The 22,596-nt window shown below is 45.9% G+C and overlaps 1 protein-coding gene across 1 annotated transcript; it reads left to right on the top strand.

Moving 5' to 3' along the window:
- The first annotated feature begins 158 nt into the window (after positions 1-158).
- Positions 159-22,186, top strand: LOC310831226 (cytochrome P450 2W1-like). The gene is made up of 10 exons (XM_083711670.1): positions 159-447; positions 4,983-5,145; positions 7,544-7,693; positions 7,800-7,957; positions 9,648-9,824; positions 12,061-12,202; positions 12,997-13,181; positions 14,025-14,166; positions 21,021-21,314; positions 21,431-22,186. The coding sequence occupies exons 1-9, from the start codon at positions 247-249 to the stop codon at positions 21,200-21,202; spliced, it is 1,500 nt and encodes a 499-aa protein (XP_083567796.1). The 5' UTR covers positions 159-246; the 3' UTR covers positions 21,203-21,314; positions 21,431-22,186.
- The last annotated feature ends 410 nt before the right edge of the window (positions 22,187-22,596 follow it).

The raw sequence follows: 22,596 nt of genomic DNA, 5'->3' as shown, positions 1-22,596 counted from the left end.
ATTGGTGAAATCCTCATGGATGACATAGGCCTCTTTCAGTATTGCCTCATAATGTTTGGCTTTCAGCAGGTGGGAAGACTTTGCCCAGGGCAGCCAAGTGGACCAGTAAAGTGGAGTGCAGATCTTAGATGTTATGTAACGTGCCCCCACCCCCATGCAAAACAAAACGCTGAGCAGATAAGCAGTATTTGAGAGTTGCTCCATCAATTCTTGCTCTCACTCTCTTCCTTCCAAGTCAGCCTCAACATGGCTCTGTGGACGTTAGTCCTCCTTGACCCAGTCTCAGTTTTCTTGCTGCTTGCGCTGATCTTCCTAACGACATTCTGGTTTCTGAGCAGCAGCCATGGGAAACCACCTCTGCCCCTGCCTCCAGGTCCTCGTCCACTCCCAGTCATTGGCAATTTGCATTTGATAGATATCAGAAGACAAGATTTATCATATATGAAGGTGAGATGTGGTGATGGCTTGTGGTGGGAGGGAGGGAGGGAGACGTTGGTTCTGTTTTTAAACCTTCCCATTTCAGTGCAACCAACGTAAATCTGAGTATCGTTTCACAGCGTGATTTTAAGAGCAGATCACTGGCGATTTTGATGGTGAAAATGTTAAACTCCTTGAATAATATTCGAGGTCCAAGGCTGTAGTCCTACATAGGTAAATGTAAAGGTACCCCTGCCCGTATGGGCCAGTCTTGACAGACTCTAGGGTTGTGCGCTCATCTCAATCTAGAGGCCAGGAGCCAGCGCTGTCCGCAGACACTTCTGGGTCACGTGGCCAGCGTGACGAAGCTGCTCTGGCGAACCAGCACCAAAGCAGCACACGGAACGCCGTTTACCTTCCCACTATAAAGCGGTACCTATTTATCTACTTGCACTTAAGGGTGCTTTCGAACTGCTAGGTGGGCAGGAGCTGGGACCAAACGACGGGAGCTCACCCCGCCGCGGGGATTCGAACTGCCGACCATGCGATCGGCAAGTCCTAGGCGCTGAGGTTTTACCCACAGCGCCACCCGCGTCCCTGTAGTCCTACATACCAGGGTTCAGAATTAGAGGGCCGCTCCAGGTCTCCCCCACCTCAGAGACCACCTACTAATTTTGGCAGTGGCATGAAGAGAACCTAACCCTAACCCTGGGGCATGACTGCCTGCAGCAGCACCTGATTTGCAGAGCAGAAGCAAATCAGTTATGCAAGTTTTCTGGGGTATTTTGCAGCTTCATCCATCCTGACCCAGTGCTGTGATCAGCATCTGATGAGTTGTCCAGTGAGGTTGTCCCCCCTCCCCTCGCCGACACCTTGGCCCTCTTGACAGCTGAGAGTGCAGTTTTTGGAGAGGTGACAGGTCACAAGGATCTAAAGTGGCCAGGGAAGATGCGTACTTGTTTCTCTGCTGCCACCAACAATGCCTTTTTTCCAGCTGTCGGGCAGGTGAGATAAAATCCCCTCTTTTTCACTGGTTTATTTGACTGAAAATATTCATACACCGCTATTCATAAAAAACAAAAAAAGATACCAGGGCAATTCACAATTGGAACAATAAAATCATACAATAGAAACCATATTTAAAAACTTAAAATTAGATATCAGCTGACTATGGCGGAAAGATATCTTCTTCATTGCCTGCATTTGTTTTTAGCAGGCGTTTAAAAGGTTGAAACAGAAGGTGCCTTCTGAATCTCTATTGGCAGAAAGCTGCACAGGGCTGGGCTGATGACAATGGCTAGGTTTCATGTTGTTGTCAAGTGAGCCTCACAAACTCGGGGAATGAAAAGAGACGCTCTTGTAGATGATTTCTGTAATCAAGCTGGAAAATAAAGGTCCAGGCAGACCCAGAGGTACCTTAGACCCAAGTTGCCCAGGGCTTTAATGCAAGGACTTGCACCTGGCTCGGTAGCAGGTGACAGATGCTTTAATCATGGAGTCACATGGCCACTAATAATGAACCATATGATGTAGATATTACTGCAAATTTATTATGCTGTTTTTCTGATGCAGAAATGACATGGTTTGGTATACATATTTCTGTCATTTATTATTCCTATGAGCTTTGTTCATGAAACCCATTAAAAAGTTATTCAAAACAACAATTCTACACCCATTGGAGCTTCTGAACAAGCTCCAAGGGCACCCACACATAGGGTGTATTGCAGTAATCCAGCCTCAAGGTTTCCAGCAGCAGTCAGGCTATCTCTGATCACTTGCTATTCATGGGGTGTGGGGGAGGAGAAATCACTGACCCATTGAAGGTTGCACACACACAATAAATCACATTATGCACACAGAAATTCACATTGTTTATCAATTACTTATTATCCAGAAGATAAATAAGGTGCATTTTCAGCTCCTAAAATTTCCTGGAAACAAACTGGCAATCAGCACAGCTGTGGTTTTGTCTTTTTTTTAAGAGTTGAAGGAACTCTCCTGCCCCTTTTAACCTGGCGAACTATTTTCTCTTATTGTTTTGAAATTTCATGAGGTTCTGAATATCGGAGAATGAGCACTTTAGCACATAAGGTATTGTTGTAAAAAAGAAAGAAAGAAAAGAAGATCTGTTGTAGACATAAACAGCCCTCTTATTTCACCTAAATGATTCAGTGGAACTACTTAAAAAGTGTTGGAGTCTCCAGCACAAACTGAAATTTGTTCCTTTTTAAAAAACAAAAGTAGGATCCGTTTCAGTTTGGGACACACCACTGTTTGCGATGGGAACATCTTAAAGCAGATTGGAAGCAGATTCTTTCTCCCCCCCAAAAAATTTGGACACTTTAGTTTACCCCTCTCAGAGTTCCAATTCCCAGCGACTCTTAACAAATTACAGTGCCCATATTTCTTTGAAGGAAAGGATGTGCTTTGAATGTGTTTTTAAAGGTCTAGCATGTACAAAGCCAGAAGCAGATTTAGGACTGCATGACCAGTTCCGCTGGACCGGGCACTGAGCCTAGCGGGCGCCGCAGGGTGTTGCAACCATGATGTAGTGAATTTAGCATAATGGAGGGCAGGAGGCAGAGGGGTTCCAAATTTTGGCCTTGCACAGGGTGCTGCTGAAATTTGAAATGTCAAACTTCCCAGAGTGGTTTAACAATCAATACCCCTTCCCAGGGAACACTGGAAACTGTAGTCCTGTGAGAGGAATAGGGGGTCTCCTAGCAACTCTCAGGACCCTTAACAAACTACAGCCCCCATAATTCTTTGGGGGAGGGGGAGCCATGACTGTTTAAAGTGGTATCAAAGTGCTTTAAATGTACGGTGCAAATGTAGCTGCTTTGATCCTACTTTTCCAATTGAGCCCTGCCTGTGACCATTGCTCCTTCACACCCATGTTCCCCTCACAGAACTACAATTCCCAGAGTTCCCCCCTTCTCTGAATTTCCACCACCACCACCACCACTCTTGTAGCATTGCTGTGCTTTGGCTAGACTAAAAAAGAGATGAAAGATGGAAAGCAAACCATCAACATGCCCTGCCTTGTTGTAAAGTTCAGCCCTTATATTGACTTTTGAAATTGCCCACCCTGTAGCTCAAGAACACCCCCCAAAACATCATACATACATCACAGAAGGAGGCGGTCTATAACAGAAATCCTGTCTGCCAGGATACCTGACAATGGCCAGTGATTGCTTACTTGGCCAGCCTGGCCATTCTTTGGTGATGGTAAAGACTTCAATTCTTGAATCGAGGTCACCAGGCTCACCCTATTCATACACAAAGATGCCCTAAAGACAGGTAAGCAAATGACAATAGAGGGGCTTTCCCCTTTCCTTCCTCCTTGCAGAGAAACATTTGAGGTCAATTTGGGAGAGTCAAAACGGTTTCAGGATTGTTCTCCTGTACTATTTCAGACACAGTTACAGATAGGTAGCCGTGTTGGTCTGCCATAGTCAAAACAAAAAAAATTCCTTCCAGTAGCACCTTAAAGACCAACTAAGTCAGTTCTTGGTATGAGCTTTCGTGTGCATGCACACTTCTTCAGATACACATATGTATCTGAAGAAGTGTGCATGCACACGAAAGCTCATATGTATCTGAAGAAGTGTGCATGCACACGAAAGCTCATACCAAGAACTGACTTAGTTGGTCTTTAAGGTGCTACTGGAAGGAATTTTTTTTATTTCAGACACGTGGTTTACATACTTATGTATATGCTTCCCTTGTAAATTCATGAACATTTAATTTATATATTTGAGACCTTAAGTTGTTAAAATGGTGGCATTAAAGTATGGTGTTTTATATTTGCTTGGGCTTCTCCCCCCCCCCCCCAAAGTGGCACCAAAGAATGATTATGAAAGGAGATAAACTTTATTTCATCTTCACAGGAAGCTTCCAGCTTCTCCAAGTCATTCATCTTGTCGTATTGATTTTCTCATCCTCTGACAAGGCAGTGGATCCTCTTTCCCCACACTGGAATGGCAGGGGGGGGCAGGAACGGACTATTGCAACTCCACCACTGCCATTCCCCAAGAGCCACACAACTGCAGAACTGTTGCACAACAGAATGCTTTTCACCACTTGGAAAGGTTGAAGAGCTTAGCTCTTGCATCCTCCTCTGGCAGCCTGCAGCACTGCATGTTGAATTTTTCAGCTTTCAAATTCCAAAATTGAGGAGTGCTGAAAAGTTGTAACATGACTTGGGAATTCAAAAGATATTTTGGTTAAATTAAAATAATTTAGTTTCCCTTAGTAAGTAAAATGTGTGTGAAATTGCATAGAAATAATTAAAAACGATTGCCAAGTACTTGCAGCTCCCTCCCAAAGCAGTGTGTTCCACTGTCGAACAGCTCTTACTATAAGAAAATTCTTCCTGATGACTTAAAATAAACAACTTATTTAAACGAAAGGAATATGCAACGATCTATTAGAGTGTAATAGCATGCTATAGAATTAACTCTTGAAACAATGACAAACAGAAATTCACTCTCAACAATTGCAATAAATCATTACTTAAATTATAATCAAGAAAAACGTAACAGCAAGCTCATCTTCTCTTCCAGCTTTCTGAAAAATATGGCCCAGTCTTCACGGTCTATTTAGGTTTCCAGAAGTTTTTGGTGCTGACTGGCTACGAGGCCGTGAAAGAGGCGCTTACGAGCAAAGGCAATGAATTCATAAACAGGCCTCCACTCCCAATATTCCGACAGATGCAGAATGGACACGGTAAGAGCAACATGGGAATAATATTTTCTGATGCATATTGTTCCAAAACGGGGCTGCAAGGGCAGCTGAAGGAAGACAGGGAGAAGCACTAGAATTTGGGTGCTGTTAAAAGTGAGAACTTGAGTCTGTTCCTTTTAACTAGTTGTATCACAGAGTTTGAATTATGCTTTTGAATTATGGTGCTGGAGGAGACTCTTGAGAGTCCCATGGACTGCAAGAAGATCAAACCTCTCCATTCTTAGGGAAATCAGCCCTGAGTGCTCACTGGAAGGACAGATCCTGAAGCTGAGGCTCCAAGACTTTGGCCACCTCATGAGAAGAGAAGACTCCCTGGAAAAGACCCTGGTGCTGGGAAAGATGGAGGGCATAAGGAGAAGGGGATGACAGAGGACGAGATGGTTGGACAGTGTTCTCGAAGCTACCAGCATGAGTCTGACCAAACTGCGGGAGGCAGTGGAAGACAGGAGTGCCTGGCGTGCTCTGGTCTATGGGGTCATGAAGAGTTGGACACAACTAAACGACTAAACAACAACATCACAGAGTTCGCCCCCACAGAGCTGCAATTCCCAGCACCCTTAAAGAGCTACATTTCCCAGGATTCTTTAGGGGTGGTGGAAATGTGCTTTGAATGTATGGCGTATATGCAGCTCATGTCCCATATCTGAAGGAGTACCGAAACCTGCCTGATTTTTCAGATCCTTTGCCAAAGCCCTGCTCCATGCGTCTGTGCGTTCCGGTGTGAGGTAGCTGGCTACTTGGGAGAAGGTCTTCTCTGCAGCCACGCCTCTTGTGGAATTTTCTCTCCAGACATGTTCTACTTTGCTAGCATTTGCGGGGGTGGGGTGAAGGAAGAAGAAGCCAAGTGAAGAGAGGGGCGGAGAGTGGGGAGCAAGAGGGTCTTATCCCTTCCTGATTAACTCACTTGCTTTCGCAGGTGTGCACATAAGTGTGTGTGAGAGAGCAAGGGAGGTGCCTTGCATGTGTTTATATGAGAAAGAGCTGTGGGTCTGTGTGCATGTGTGTATATTTATACACACACACACACACACACACACACACACACACACACACACTTGCATGCTTGTTCCCAGGGGCATCTGATGGGAACCTCTAGAAAGCCACTTGCTGGACTAGATGGATCCTTCAATCTCATCCAGCAAGACCCTCTTAGGTCTTCATGTTCTGATCACTTAAGCCCCCACAGAACTAATTTATATATTACTTGGATTGGATAACTCCCTCAAAAATTCTGCTTTGTGTCTTTCGTTTATTAATACCCTCAAACAATACATTTCCCCCCTTAAAATCAACAACTCCCCTCTAACCTATCAAAAAGGATGTTTCTGGTTCAACCTTGCATACGGAGATCTCATTTTCCTGCTTACCCAGCAGCACACCTTCCTGGCTTGCTTGTGGGTGTATTGGCTCGGGCTGATGGGAGATGTAGTCCAAAACCTCTAAAAGAGCGCCATATTGACAAAGGCTGCAGCAGAGCAGAAGGAGCTGGGTAGAAAGAGACAATTCATCAGTCTTACGGCTTCTGTGGCCCTTCCTGGTGCCTTGGTAGGACTTGATGAAGAGCATGCCTCAGTTATTGCTCCCTGCTCCTGAGTATTTTTTTCTCTGACAAAAGGCTTTGTGCTGCTGGGCAGTGGAGACTGGTCCATTTGGGAAGATGGGGCACTGCCCTACCAACCTCAGCCAGCCTCCGCTTGCATCCAGCCCAGGAGGTGTCACTGCCTGTCATCTTTCTCCTCCTCCTCTTCAGTCTCTGTGTTGCCCTTACAGAACTCAGCAGGGAGGAAGATGGGGGCAAAACTTGAATTAGTTGGCTCTGCCAGTCATCAGCTCTAGTGCCACCTACTGTTAGGCTCCCTGCCTTCAGGGTCAGACTTTGGGCTCTCACATTTCAGCGGCTCCCTGTGCGACACTAAAATTCAGTGACCCCTGCCTCTTGCACTCTGTTCTCCAGCATTGTTGTGGTGCCCAGTGCGGCTGCACCAGTCACTCTACCCTAAAATCACCTCTGCTGTCCTCCACCCTACTAGTCGCATTGGGCACCATCCAGCACTGCTGCTAGGTGTGTGTCGGGGCTGCTGCTGCTCTGTGGTTCAGCTTAGGCTTGGTACTGCGCCTGCTGCTGAGGGATGAGTGTGGAAGGTCAACTAGGCCATGGTAACCAGGCAGTGGCACCTGCAGCCTGGCTGAGAAAGGTCTTTTCCAGAGTGGGAGCTTCCAGGGGTCCTGCAGGATATGCCATACGTTCAACTTCCCCCTCCCCATATGTTCTAGAGCCAGAGGTAAGAACGTTTCCAGACAGGTGGGTTGGGATCCCAGTCCACACAGCTTCTTGTGGAAGAAAACTTCATCCTTGTGTTTTCTGGGTTGTGTTCCTCAGGTGTAATTTTCTCTGATGGGGAACTTTGGAAAGCCACACGTCGATACACCTTGGCAAGCTTGCGGGATCTCGGGATGGGCAAAAAACGGATAGAAGGAAAGATTCAAGAAGAACTGCAATTCCTGGTTGAGCTGATCGAGTCTTTTAAAGGTGATGCATTTTTTTTCACTTTTATTGCTCCTTTTCTATGCCTGCCATCTGGCAAGTGCCACTGTGTTTATTCTCCATTCTTTTCTTCTTCTTTTATGTTTTAAAGGTGAACCCTTTCCACTGAAGACATTAACTTTAGCTGCAACAAACATCGCCTATGGCATGGTGTTTGGAGACAGGTTTGACTATGCCGACGAGACTTTTCTCACTCTGTTAAAATACATTGATGAAGTGGTGGTCCACCTGGGAGAACCACAGCTGCAGGTAGGCGATCCTTCCTGCATCTTCCATTGCAAAAATAATCCAGACTTGGCTGGTGGTTTTAGAAACTCCACATGCTGGCCAGTGGAAAAGGGTGCCGTGCCTTAGAAACTGGTTTGATGCAGTCTAGAATCCCCGAGATTTGTCAGGTACAGTGGTACCTCAGGTTAAGTACTTAATTCGTTCCGGAGATCTGTACTTAACCTGAAACTGTTCTTAACCTGAAGCACCACTTTAGCTAATGGGGCCTCCCGCTGCCGCTGCACCACCGGAGCACGATTTCTGTTCTCATCCTGAAGCTAAGTTCTTAACCTGAGGTAATATTTCTGGGTTAGCGGAGTCTGTAGCATATGTAACCTGAAGCGTATGTAACCCGAGGTACCACTGTGTATACTAATCATTTTGTAGCAGCACAACCAAGTGTGCTTTGTAAACACACCACAGGCAAAGCAACAATGTGATGGGCACTTAGATATCAACAACTTTTATTATTTTATTTGTTGACATCATGCCTTTCCCCCAGACTGAGACTCAAGGTGGCTTACAACCAAATTAAAAGATCATCGATAAAATACAAAAAGCTAATGACATTTAAAAGACAACCATTAAAAAGTAATGAAATTCAAATAGCATTAAAGGAAGCATGAATAAACTGCTTCTGGCGCATGGAACAATGTGATGAGTGCCAGTGTGCGTGCAAATGATGTTTACCTTCCTGCCGCAGCGATACCTATTTATCTACTTGTGCTGGCGTACCTTCGAACTGCTAGGTTGGCAGGAGCTGGGACAGAGCAACAGAGCTCACACTGTCATGGGGATTCGAACTGCCAACCTTACGATCGGCAAGCCCAAAACGCTTGGCGGTTTAGACCACAGTGCCCCTGCAGAGCAGCTGTACGAAGCTGGCTTTACTCTCCAAGTGGAAAACTGGAACTGTCCTTGAGTCAGGCTGGAAAGAAATGTTTTTATTTGAAGCCAAAATGAGTTTGGGCTCCCGTCATCTCTCTCTCCCCGCTCTCCTTACTGAGCGGGGGCCTAGCCGGTAGGTTCCCGCCAACCCATCTACAAACATCAGTTTGTCCTGGAAGTCTTCGCAGCCCTCCCACGCAGATCCTGTTGCACAGTGCATAGCTGGTGTTTAAATTAAAACCACATGTAAACGGAGCGAAGCCTCTTTAGACTGGGATTAAGCCACTGTTGCTCCACCCATCAATAACCTTTCAAGCCCCAAATCTGAAAGTCTTTGTGTGGGTTGTCCTCACCATTCCCCCCCCCACTTGCCCTGCCCTATCCCTCCCTTCAAGGGGCACTAAAACGCTTCGGGTCACTGGGAAAGGGATGGAGAACAGAAGGCAAATCTGTGGTGCTAAGCTCATGCTATCTCTCCAAAATGTCAGATTCCAATGAGGCATTCCCATAGCCTTTCAAACGAGGCATTCCCATAGCCTTTCCCCTAATTCAATTCCCAATGAGGCATTCCCATAGCCTTTCCCCTAATTCAATCTCTGTCGCATAGCATGCCACTTTCAGGAACGCCACCAAGGTGACTCAAAGGCCCCTTGCACAAACCCAGCGGGAAGACATGGGAGTTGTGCAAGAGCACACTTTCTGGCACAGAATTACTGTCACATTTTTCTTGCATGCAATCTTTACTTGACTTTTCATTTACTTCTCTTTTTGGGTTCTTCTCTAGGTATATAATGTCTACCCGTTCCTTGGATTCCTTTTAAAACCCCACAAGATGATCTTGGACACAGTGGAAAAGACCCGTGTCATTCTGAGGGAATACCTTGCAGCAGGCAAGCAGAATATCAATGAGAACCTCTTACAAAACTACTACGACTATATGCTAACCAAGCAACAGTCAGAGGTATCTATCATCTATCTATCTACCTATCTATCATCTGTCTATCTATCTATCTATATCATCTATATAGATATAAAGCCAACTTTTCCACTGCTTATTTGGCGCTTGGTGGGGTGTTTGTGTGTATCTGCATGTCTGTTCCCCAGTAAGTTATGTTCAGAGGATAAAGCATGTCCCTAAACAGTACATGAGCTGAGTTTGAAAGTGGTACAAAATTCAGGGAAAGGGCCAGAAGTGGGCAATCCCAACCATGATGCTGAGTAAGTCTCAGAACAGCCTGCCAAGGTTAGTCAGTGGGCCAATGAGAGAATGGCTAGAGTGACAAATGAGAAATTGTTTATTTGCTTGTTGAGAAGATTCAGTATTTATTTTCCCAGGGCATTTGTTGGTCAAGGAAATATATTAGCAGCAAATTCATCAGCTAAGATGACCACCCTAGTGGTCCCGGGCCCTAAGGAAGTTAGATTAGCTTCAGCCAGGGCCTTTTCAACACTGGCTCCAGCCTGGTGGAAAGCGCTGTCTCATGAGCCCAGGGCCCTGCAGGATCTGATTTCTTTCTGCAGGGACTGTAAGACAGAGTTGTTCCGCCTGGCCTTTGGCTTGGAACCAATTTGATTCCCTCTCCCCCCCCCCTTTCTTTTTTCTTTTTCCTTTCTCCTCCTGTGATGAGGCTGCATTTTAACATTTTAATGTTTCAATACTTTAATGTTGTATTTTAATCTTGTTTTTAAGTTGTATTCATTCAACTTGTTTTTATTATTGCTTGTTAGCCGCCCTGAGCCCAGCCTTGGCTGGGGAGGGCGGGGTATAAATAAAAATTATCATTATTATTATTATTATAAGATAACCTTTTGGCTTATTTTCCATTCCTTGCCTTGAGAAGCAGATTTTGCCATTCTGTGGTTCATCAGTTCTGCTGTTTTACTGTGTTGTGATATTGTTGCACATCACCCCAATCTCTGAACATTGCACGTTTCCAGGGGTTGCAGGCACACTTACCCAGGGTTCGTGTTTCCTTCTGGCAGTGAGGCATCTTTTTCTGTCTCATTCACATCATAGCAACCCTAATTCTCTCTAAACTCCGCCTGTATATGTTGAGGGGGAGAGGGGCCCCTTCTGTTTGCCATCTCAGACAGAGTCCCTGGATCCTTTGTTCTTCCTAAAGACTCATTACCCAGGGTATCACCTCATGAGGAAGTTAACCTGGCTTAATTAGCTCTTAACACCTGGCTTAATTAAAGGATTAGAAGTGTCTAGCACACAGCTTAATGCACACTGGCTTAATTTATACGGGTCTGGCACCTAGTCTTAACACCAAGCCCTGATGAAATTCTGACTCCTGCTAGACCCAGAAATTTAGGATGTCTAACACCCACAAACTCATAACAGTATTTTCCTGTTAGCCACTTTGAGCTTTGTGTCCTGGCTTTCACCCTGGATGAAAAACTCAAGCTTGGAGCATGGTTTGTTCCATAATATTTAATGCTTTTCAGCATGATACGTAGGCAGAGTAAGATTCAAATTTAAGGCAAGTGCAGTGCATGGCTAATAATAATAATAATAATTTAATTTATACCCCTCCTATCTGGGCGGTTTACAGCATTCCTAAAAACATAAAACACCAAGCATTAAAAACCTCCTGTTACCGGGCTGCCTTCAGATGTCTTCTGAAAATTGTGCAATTCTTTATCTCCTTGACATCTGAAAGGAGGGCATTCCACAGGGAGGGCGCCACTACCGAGAAGGCTAAGCAAGCTTGATCCAACAAAGAAACATGCCTCCTGTTATATGGGAATGGGGTAGGCACAACTTCAGCGCAGCTGGCACCAAAGCCGGCATGTGGCTCAGGGGCAGCGCAGCCAGGGAGATGGAGGAAGGAACACAGCAGAGCACTGAAAGACTGCACTGCTGAGACCCTCCCCAGGAACTGATTCCTTGTCTGTAACGTAATGAAGGAGCAGGCCCGCACCTTTGTTATATATCTTTAGGTGCCAGGCAAAAACATTTCTCTTCAACCAGGAATTTGACTGATTAACATTCGGTGGCTTTTTAAATGTGTCGGTGTGTATGTGTGCGTGTTTGTTACTTGTTTATTATTATTATTATTATGTTCTCATTTTGTATTTTTCTGCTGGATCTTTGGGTGAAGGTCAGTATACAAATTTCTTGCTGTTGTTGTTTTGTTTTGTTTAAATATAAGTAAACCACAACATTTGCACCTTGCTCTTCTTACTCTAAGGAAAGGAGCAAAGACAGGAACTTGTTCCATGATACCAACATTTTGGCAGCAGTCTTTGACCTGGTCCTGGCTGGGACAGAGACCACAGGCACCACACTGCAGTGGGCTATCTTGCTGATGATGAAATACCCCGATATTCAACGTAAGCCATAGTCTTGTGTTTCAAAGTTGAACAGCGTTGCATTCTGATTTTTACTATGAACCAGCCAAACTCACGTCGTCGTGACAAAGATGCACTGGGAGGAATGAATAAAAGGAGAGGTCCTATTGTGGATCACGGTTTGAGTAGATCGCAGGAAGCAAAGAGTAGGAATAAATGGACACATCTCCAAATGGGAAGATGTGGAAAGTGGAGTCCCCGAAGGATCAGTATTGGGACCTGTGGTTTTTAACTTGTTCATGAACTATCTAGAGCAGGGGTCAGCAACCTAAGGCCCATGGGCCACAAGCAGCCCATGGGGGTCGTTTAACCGGCCCATGGACCCCTGCTGCCCACTCCTGCAGCCAATGGGAAGCCAGAAGGAGCGCCGGAAATAGCGTTCGCTCATGTGTGCAGTCTCTCCCTCTCTCTCTCTCTCTCTCTCTCTCTCTTTCTCTCTCTCTCTCACACACACACACACACACAAACACACAGAGTCTCCGGCCCACCGCAGCGTCTGTGGGACAATGAACCGGCCCAAGCCACAAAAACTTTGCTGACCCCTGATCTAGAGTTAGGGGGGATCTGTGAAGTGGCCAAGTTTGCTGACGATACTAAATTGTTGAGGGTCATTAAACCAAAAAGAAATTGCGAAGAGCTCAAAGGGGGCCTCTCCAAACCATGTGAATGAGTGATAAAGCAGCTAATGCAAGTATAAAAGGCTGCGTTAAGTTGTTGCATTCATACCTGGTTTCACCTCTTCTTTTGTAATAACTGTCAGAGAACTCCCGTTTCAGGGCAGGCACGAGAGGAAATCGAAAGGGTCATTGGGCTGGAACGCCCGCCCACTTATGAAGACAGGAAGCAGCTGCCCTTCAACAACGCCATAGTCCACGAGGTGCAGAGGTTTGCCAGTATCCTGCAGCAGTTTCCTCGCTGCACCGCTGTGGACACTTGCTTCCGCGGCTACTTCATTCCCAAGGTAGGAAGCTTGCCCTGCTGGCACGGCCAAGTGGGCAAGGTAGGCTGGGAGCCTACCGTGTCTGAAAGAGGACGTCTGGCGTCAAAGCTGACCTCCGAGGCTGCGTTCAGGCAGCACGTTCCTCTTTCCTGATCTTCCCTGACCTGTCAATTTCCATGTTTCATGTGATCATTCACACATTGTAAAGTGGGATCTAGCAGAAGCTTAGCACTAATTACCACAATAATGGTGTCCAGGGGGAAAATCCAGTTGCAACCCATTAGCTCAGAAAATCCTGAGGTGTGCTTGTTTGTGTTGGAATCTCACGTAATTGGAATTTACCAACATTTAAGCTTTAGTGCAGCATGGTAGTATATCAGTCAAAAAGGCCCAGTTCCGTAACGCAGAGTAAAAGGGTTGTTAGAAATCGGTACAGAAACGCTAGCATTATAACCCGGAAAACAAATGCAATAAACTGCATGTCTGAATCCAGGCTGAAAAAGGAAGTTGTCTAAGACCTTCCCTGTGTTCCTGCCGTGACTTTTCCTTCCTTGAGAACTTGAGAGTAGTGGTTAGAGTGTCAGGATAAGACCTGGGAGACCAGAGTTTAAATCCTCACTTGGCCTTGAAGATCAATAAGAGGCCTTGAGGCAGTCATTATTTCTCAGCTGAAGCTGATAAAACAGAGACAACCAGGTATGCCACCTTGAGCTGTTTGGCAGAATGGTGGGATTATAAATGGAATAAATAATAATAATAATAATAATAATAATAATAATAATAGCAGCAGCTGTGGGCAATGGAATGCCTTCCCTCTGATTCCCCCCCCCCCAATTAACAATGTAAACTCTGCTTGCCTCCCAGGGCACACCCGTGATCCCCTCTCTCACCTCCGTGCTGTATGACAAGACCCAGTGGGAAACCCCCACCCAGTTTAACCCCAACCACTTTCTGGATGCCGAGGGGAACTTTGTGAAGAAGGACGCCTTCCTGCCCTTCACTATAGGTAACACAAATTCTTCCTGCAGGCAAAGAAGGTGCTTGATGACGACCACCCTATCTTCCAAGGGTATAGCTATGTTCTGCCTCCACTGTCAGAGGCCTTGTGTCTCTGACTACCCATTGCTGGGAATCACAGGTGGGCAGAGCGCTGTTGCGCTCCTATCCAGATCTCAGGCTTCCCGCTGGGGCATCTGGTTGGCTGCTGCGAGAGCAGGTTGCTGGACCAGATGGGCCATGGGCTCGTGTTCTTACACAACAGGCAGATTCCCCTCCACTGAGCCAGTTCTTGGAAGTTCTAGGCGTGAGACGTGGAGACCACCTGGGAGTTCCGTGTATGTGACCTGACTTGATTATGCGCATGAGATGAGGCCATAGGGAGAGATCAGCTTCTTGTGGCCCCAGACACAGCCCTTGAGGACCAACAGGACCACAGCTAGCTAGGAGAGCAAGTGGCTGAACCTCAGAAGCTCCAAGGATGGCAGTGGAATTGACCTGCACTCATAGAATCATAGAGTTGGAAGAGACCACAAGGGCCATCGAGTCCAACCCCCTGCCAAGCAGGAAACACCATCAGAGCACTCCTGACATATGGTTGTCAAGCCTCTGCTTAAAGACCTCCAAAGAAGGAGACTCCACCACACTCCTTGGCAGCAAATTCCACTGTCGAACAGCTCTTACTGTCAGGAAGTTCTTCCTAATGTTTAGGTGGAATCTTCTTTCTTGTAGTTTGGAACCATTGCTCCGTGTCCGCTTCTCTGGAGGAGCAGAAAACAACCTTTCTCCCTCCTCTATGTGACATCCTTTTATATATTTGAACATGGCTCATATCCTCCCCTGGGCTTGGCTATCCACCCAGAGCTCTGTCCCTTCTTGTCAAGGTATTTAAAGGGGCAGTCTGCACACCTGCAGCTTTGGGCTGCATCAAGAAGAAGAAGAAGAAGAGTTTGGATTTGATATCCCGCCTTTCACTCCCCTTCAGGAGTCTCAAAGCGGCTAACAATCTCCTTTCCCTTCCTCCCCCACAACAAACACTCTGTGAGGTGAGTGGGGCTGAGAGACTTCAAAGAAGTGTGACTGGCCCAAGGTCACCCAACAGCTGCATGTGGAGGAGCGGAGACACGAACCCGGTTCACCAGATTACGTGACTACCGCTCTTAACCACTACACCACACTGGCTCTCACCACTATGCTAAGGGTACCTGCGTGTGTTGCCAGGCAGGGATGGAGAAAGAGAGTCTCTCAGTGGTTCCTCTGAAGGTTCCCTGCCAGGGGTGACTGGCTTGGAGCTGGAGGCTGCTAGGTCCTGCCTCAGTGTCAGAGTCTGTGCCACTTCCCACATCACAGCCCCTCTTGGCTCCCCAGGACTTAGGGCACCTTCTTATTATCAGTGCTCCAGTCACTGCGAATAGCCCAGGGTCCCAGCGAAACTCCCTTGGAGTGTTAAGACAGGGCATGCACTCACCAAATAATTGATAATGTTGTGCACAACCCTAGTCTCCTAGGGTTCAGTTTCCTGGAAACTAAAAGGGTTTTCTTGTGTGTGTGTTTAAAAGGGTTTTCTTGTGTGTGTGTTTCTTTGTGGCTGATTAGCTGCTCTCCCTGTGCAAAGGTCAGAGGGGGCAGGGTTTCTGTTGAGGCAGGTGATTAGCTGTGGGAGGAGCTTATCAGAGCTTGCAGGGCAGCGGCGTTTGATCCATCTTTTAGATTTAGGGGAGCTAGTCTCAAACGTTTGTTGGGGGAGACCTAGGGTTTTTTTTGGGGGGGGAGTTATTTGTCCTGTCTGCACGCTTCTTATGATGGAGGACCGCTGTAGCCACCCCCAACGACACGTTCTCAAGATGGAGAGTGAGGGAACAGCTGCAGTCGCCTGCGGTTCCTGCACAATGCTTGCCATCTTGCCAAAGGTTGCAATCAGCTTTACCTGCAGCAATTGCATGTTGATTGCCCTCTTAAAAGACAAAGTCCAGCAACTGGAGGAACGTGTAGCTACGCTCCAAAGAATTAGAGAGCTGGAGCTCTTCTTGGAAGCAACAAAGCACACAGTCTCCACCAAGGAGGAGACAGGGGACTCCCCTGAGAAGGAGGCTAGTTCACCAACACAGGAGCCAGATATATGGAGAAACGTGACTCAAAGAAGTAGGAGGCCCAGGGTTCGCTCTGATTGTTTAGAAATACACAATCGCTTTGAGGTCCTCTCCCCTAGCATGGAAGACAAAGAGCAGATTCCATTTGAGGATCTCTCCCTCATTACAGTCGATCAGGTATATGAAGACGAGCAGCAAAGTCAGTCCTCAGGAAATGTGCAGGCGACCTTGGAATGGACAGCTCATGGAAGAACCCCAACCAGACCTAAGAGGAGGCATGTAGTGGTGATAGGGGATTCCCTACTGAGGGGAACAGAAGCAGTGATCTGTGGGCCTGACAAGATGTCTCGGGAAGTGTGCTGTCTCCCCGGGGCTAAGATCCAAGATGTAACTGAACGACTGTGAGGAATCATAAAACCCACTGACAAATACCCCTTCCTCTTGGTTCATGTGGGAACCAACGACACTGCAAGCAATAGCCTCCAGAAGATCAAAAGAGACTACGAGGCTCTGGGCAGGAAATTGAAGCAATTAAATGCCCAAATTGTCATCTCATCTGTCCTCCCAGTTGAACGACGTGGCCCAGGGAGAGAGGGAAAAATAGTGGAAGTGAACAGCTGTCTTCGCAAATGGTGTAAACAGGAACGGTTTGGATTCTTAGATCACGGACTGCAGTTTCTTGAAGATGGACTTCTGGCAAGCGATGGGCTGCACCTTACAACGGTTGGGAGGAATGTTTTTGCCAAAAATCTCAGAAACCTCATCAGGAGGGCTTTAAACTGACTAATGTGGGGGAGGGAGACAGTGCTCCTGAAGGTAGGAGTCTATCAATTGATGAAGATGATCATCCAAATGTCACAGACCAAATGGAGCAAACAGCACGCAGACCTAGTGGTGGGAGGAAAAAATCCTTAAATAAGAGACACGGGGGAATGATTAATGGACTTCAATGTCTGTACACTAATGCGCAAAGCATGGGAAATAAACAAGATGAGCTTGAGCTTGAGCTCTTGGTACAGCAAACTAAATATGACATAATAGGCATCACTGAAACCTGGTGGTACAAGTCCCACGATTGAAATGTAATAATGGAGGGATACAATCTATTTCAGAGAAACAGACCAGACAAGAAAGGAGGAGGAGTGGCGTTATATGTCAGGGATGTGTATACCTGTGAAGAGATCCAAGATTTAGAACCTCAAAGCCAAAGTGAGAGCGTTTGGGTCAAAATTAAGGGAGAGAAGAATAACAGTGACCTCATTGTGGGAGTTTACTATAGATCCCCAAGCCAAATGGAGGACATAGATGATGCCTTCCTGGAACAGATGGCCAAGCATGCAAAAGGAAGGGAGATAGTAGTAATGGGGGACTTTAATTACCCGGATATTTGTTGGATGTCAAACTCAGCCAAGAGCATAAGGTCAAACAGATTCCTCACTGGCCTTGCAGACAACTTCATTGTCCAGAAAGTGGGGGAAGCAACAAGAGGAACAGCCATTTTAGATCTGGTCCTAACCAATGGGGTAGAAGTGGAAGGATCATTAGGCGCGAGTGATCATGCTCTTCTGAAGTTTACTATACAGCGGAAAGGAGCAGCCAAGCATACTAGGACTCAATTTCTTGACTTTAAGAAAGCCGACTTCATAAAACTTAGGGAAGTGCTGGGTGAGATCCCATGGACAGTAATACTAAAAGGAAAGGGAGTTCATGATGGCTGGGAGTTTGTTAAGAGGGAGGTAGTAAAAGCACAACTTCAGGCAATACCAATGAGACGGAAACATGGAAGGTGCCTAAAGAAGCCAGGGTGGCTATCTAAAGAACTTTTAACTGAGTTAAGATTAAAAAAGGATGTGTACAAAAAATGGAAAAGGGGGGAAACCACCAAAGAGGAATTCAAACAAATAGCCAGCACGTGTAGACACAAAGTCAGAAAAGCTAAAGCACAGAATGAACTCAGGCTTGCTAGAGAGGTTAAAAGCAACAAAAAAAGGCTTTTATGGGTATGTTCGTAGCAAAAGGAAGAACAAAGAAACAGTGGGGTCACTCAGAGGAGAAGATGGTGAAATGCAAAGAGGGGACACAGAAAGGGCTGAACTCCTCAATGCCTTCTTTGCCTCAGTCTTCTCCGATAAAGAAAACAATGCCCGACCTGAAGAATTTGGAGCAAATGATTCAGCAAACACAGCCCAGAATAACTAAGGAGATAGTACAAGAATACTTGGCTAGTTTAGATGTATTCAAGTCTCCAGGGCCAGATGAACTGCATCCAAGAGTATTAAAAGAACTGGCTGATGTGATCTCAGAGCCACTGGCAGTCATCTTTGAGAATTCCTGGAGAACAGGCGAAGTCCCGGCAGACTGGAGGAGGGCAAATGTTGTCCCTATTTTCAAAATGGAGAAAAGAGAGGACCCAAATAATTACCGCCAAGTCAGTCTGACATCAATACCAGGGAAGATTCTGGAGCAGATCATTAAGCAAACAGTCTGTGAGCACCTAGAAAGGAATGCTGTGATCACCAATAGTCAGCATGGATTTCTGAAAAATAAATCCTGTCAGACTAACCTGATCTCGTTTTTTGACAGAATTACAAGCCTGGTAGATGAAGGGAACGCAGTGGATGTAGCCTACCTTGATTTCAGCAAGGCATTTGACAAGGTGCCCCATGATATTCTTGTAAAGAAGCTGGTAAAAAGCGGTCTTGACTATGCTACCACTCAGTGGATTTGTAACTGGCTGACTGACCGAACCCAAAGGGTGCTCATCAATGGTTCCTCTTCATCCTGGAGAAGAGTGACTAGTGGGGTGCCACAGGGTTCTGTCTTGGGCCCGGTCTTATTCAACATCTTTATCAACGACTTGGATGATGGACTCAAGGGCATCCTGATCAAATTTGCAGATGACACCAAACTGGGAGGGGTGGCTAACACCCCAGAGGACAGGATCACACTTCAAAGCGACCTTGACAGATTAGAGAACTGGGCCAAAACAAACAAGATGAATTTTAACAGGGAGAAATGTAAAGTATTGCACTTGGGCAAAAAAAATGAGAGGCACAAATACAAGATGGGTGACACCTGGCTTGAGAGCAGTACATGTGAAAAGGATCTAGGAGTCTTGGTTGACCACAAACTTGACATGAGCCAACAGTGTGAGGCGGCAGCTAAAAAAGCCAATGCAATTCTGGGCTGCATCAATAGGAGTATAGCATCTAGATCAAGGGAAGTAATAGTGCCACTGTATTCTGCTCTGGTCAGACCTCACCTGGAGTACTGTGTCCAGTTCTGGGCACCACAGTTCAAGAAGGACACTGACAAACTGGAACGTGTCCAGAGGAGGGCAACCAAAATGGTCAAAGGCCTGGAAACGATGCCTTATGAGGAATGGCTAAGGGAGCTGGGCATGTTTAGCCTGGAGAAGAGGAGGTTAAGGGGTTATATGATAGCCATGTTCAAATATATAAAAGGATGTCACATAGAGGAGGGAGAAAGGTTGTTTTCTGCTGCTCCAGAGAAGCGGACACGGAGCAACGGATCCAAACTACAAGAAAGAAGATTCCACCTAAACATTAGGAAGTACTTCCTGACAGTAAAAGCAGTTTGACAGTGGAATTTGCTGCCAAGGAGTGTGGTGGAGTCTCCTTCTTTGGAAGTCTTTAAGCAGAGGCTTGACAACCATATGTCAGGAGTGCTCTGATGGTGTTTCCTGCTTGGCAGGGGGTTGGACTCGATGGCCCTTGTGGTCTCTTCCAACTCTATGATTCTATGATTCTATGATTCTAAAGTCATGGAGACTGTGGTGTCTTTAGGACGTATGGTTTTGTTGTTATTGTTTAGTCGTTTAGTCGTGTCCGACTCTTAATGACCCCATGGACCAGAGCACGCCAGGCACTCCTGTCTTCCACTGCCTCCCGCAGTTTGGTCAGTCTCATATTTGTAGCTTCAAGAACACTGTCCAACCATCTCGTCCTCTGTTGTCCCCTTCTCCTTGTGCCCTCCATCTTTCCCAACATCAGGGTCTTTTCCAGGGAGTCTTCTCTTCTCATGAGGTGGCCAAATATTGGAGCCTCAACTTCACGATCTGTCCTTCCAGTGAGCACTCAGGGCTGATTTCCTTAAGGATGGATACGTTTGATCTTCTTGCAGTCCATGGGACTCTCAAGAGTCTCCTCCAGCACCAGAATTCAAAAGCATCAATTCTTTGGCAATCAGCCAAAGAATTGATGGTTTTATTTACACATATATGTAACCTGAGCAATGGATGAAGGGTCTTGCAGCATTAACACACCAGGCGGTCTTGCCTCCCCCTTAGGGGTCCAGGGGATTCCCCCAACTCAGGTTTGGATTCAGCACAGAGCAAGATGTTCCTCTGTTTCTTTGGCTTCCAGCATCAGCCCAAGTCACACACACTCACAACTCTCCCATACACAGCACCTCCCCTGCCTTGGCCTTGTCGTTCTCCATCCTTGGATGAGAGTGCCATCCAGCCAGGTGAGGTGGGAAAAGCTCCACTCATTTGTCTCTATGACAACCTCTTGTGAATGGACATGTGAATGGTGGCACTTAACTGGCCGCCTAAGACCACTACAGTAACAAAGCAACCAGGTTGACTGATTGACCAGGTTCCTTCACAAGTTTGGAACTGACCCATGGGTATCATCCGGACTACCACTACCCCGCCCCGCAAAAGAACTTACAAAAAAAATATTGCAAACTGTTGGACTCTTGCTTCTATTTGCTGTTTTCATTGAAAGTCCAAACCACTGGTTTGTTGCAGGCCGTAGGAATTGTCCCGGAGAAAGCCTGGCCTTGATGGAGATATTCTTGTTCTTTGTTGGGTTGCTCCAAAGGTTTACGTTTTGTCCTCCTCCTGGAAAGACCGTTTCAGATTTGGACCTCACCCCCGAAGTCACCTTCACACTGAGGCCCCAAGCTTACTCTACCTGTGCTGTGCACTAAAAGGAGAACAGCTTGTCCCAGTGGAAGTGTTCTTTTGTCTCATTTGCCCAGGTGAATGTTCGGATTACAATATGCACATCTGCTAGATTACAATATGCACATCTGCTAGTTAGTGCATGACGATGCTAAGGACTACAGAGTTATATCGCTAGATAGAGAGGGAGGAAGTGAAGCCTTTCTACTTCCTTTCTCTGTGTATGTGTGTGTACCATGTAACGAGACAGACAGGTGTGAGCTTGCTCCCAAGCTTACAGCACATGCTTAGAATTATATTCTGTACTTTCTGTCCAAGAGTGTTCTGCTTATGCTTTCCCCCGCAGCTGCATGGAACAACACATGTATCAGGCCTATGAATATGTAAGTAAAACATTATAAACTTGCTTTTTTAAAAAAAAAAACTTTATTGAAAGTATTATATGTGCACTAAACACGCTGAGAGATAAATAAAAGAGAGAAAAAGAGAAACAGAACCCGTGTAGAAGGGAAAATGAAGGGGAGGGAACCCAAAACTGTGTACTTTATAAGGTTGTTAATGTACTTCACCAGATCTTAATCTATTATAATATTTGTAAGAATGGATTCTAAATATCATTGAATTTCTCCATAGCAAGTCTGCATTTATATGCAAGTTGTTCATACGTTGAGAGTTTGTATAAGTCTTTAATCCAGTTGTAGAAGGGAGCTGCATTTTCATTTTTCCAGTTCATCAGGATCAGTCTTTTTGTTGTGGTAAGGGCACGGAGAAACCACTCATATTGTCCTTTTGTAAGGTTCCATGTGCTAGGTATATCATTCAAGAGGATATTTTGCTCTGTAAATGTAAGGTTGTTTCGTACGGTTCTGTTGATAGTTTTAGTTACCTTCTGCTTGGAATTATATTCTGTACTTTATATCCAAGAGTGTTCTGCTTGTGCTTTTCCTTGCCGCTGCATGAAACAACGCATGTATCAGGCATATGAATATGTAAGTAAAGCATTCTAAACTCGCTTAGTAGTGTGTGGTTTGTTCCTTGAAAAAGGGATAGAAAGAAGAGAGCATTGTAAACGGGATAAGAAGGGTCAAACAAACTATATTCCTAATGCTTCACAGTGCTCCTTAACTTTTGTGAGTTTAATATTCTTCCTACTGGGGGCTCGCTTGTGTGCAGGCCTTTTGTTTCAAATCCAGGCACATAGCTGATTCTTTAGTTGTTCACCCACACAGTGGGTCCACAGGGATTAATACATTTCCTTCCCGACACAGAAGTCATTATCCTGAGACAATAACCCTTGTCTGTACAGAGAGGGGATTCTTGGAATTGGTGCTTCAGAAACATACCGGCTCTATTGGATTACAGGTCAAAGCTTTCTTTTCCTTTATGGAGTGATGAACTCCAACCAGCAGAGGGGACATCC

This window comes from Podarcis gaigeae (assembly GCF_964106915.1).
Source record: "Podarcis gaigeae genome assembly, chromosome: 14".
Taxonomy (NCBI): Eukaryota; Metazoa; Chordata; class Lepidosauria; order Squamata; family Lacertidae; genus Podarcis; species Podarcis gaigeae.
This window is presented reverse-complemented; position numbering and strand designations above follow the sequence as displayed.

Coding starts and splice junctions, on each gene's coding strand:
- LOC310831226 (XM_083711670.1), top strand. CDS start 247: ATGGCTCTGTGGACGTTAGTCCTCCTTGACCCAGTCTCAGTTTTCTTG. Junction 5,146..7,543: donor ACAGATGCAGAATGGACACG/GTAAGAGCAACA, acceptor TGTGTTCCTCAG/GTGTAATTTTCTCTGATGGG. Junction 7,958..9,647: donor TGGGAGAACCACAGCTGCAG/GTAGGCGATCCT, acceptor GTTCTTCTCTAG/GTATATAATGTCTACCCGTT.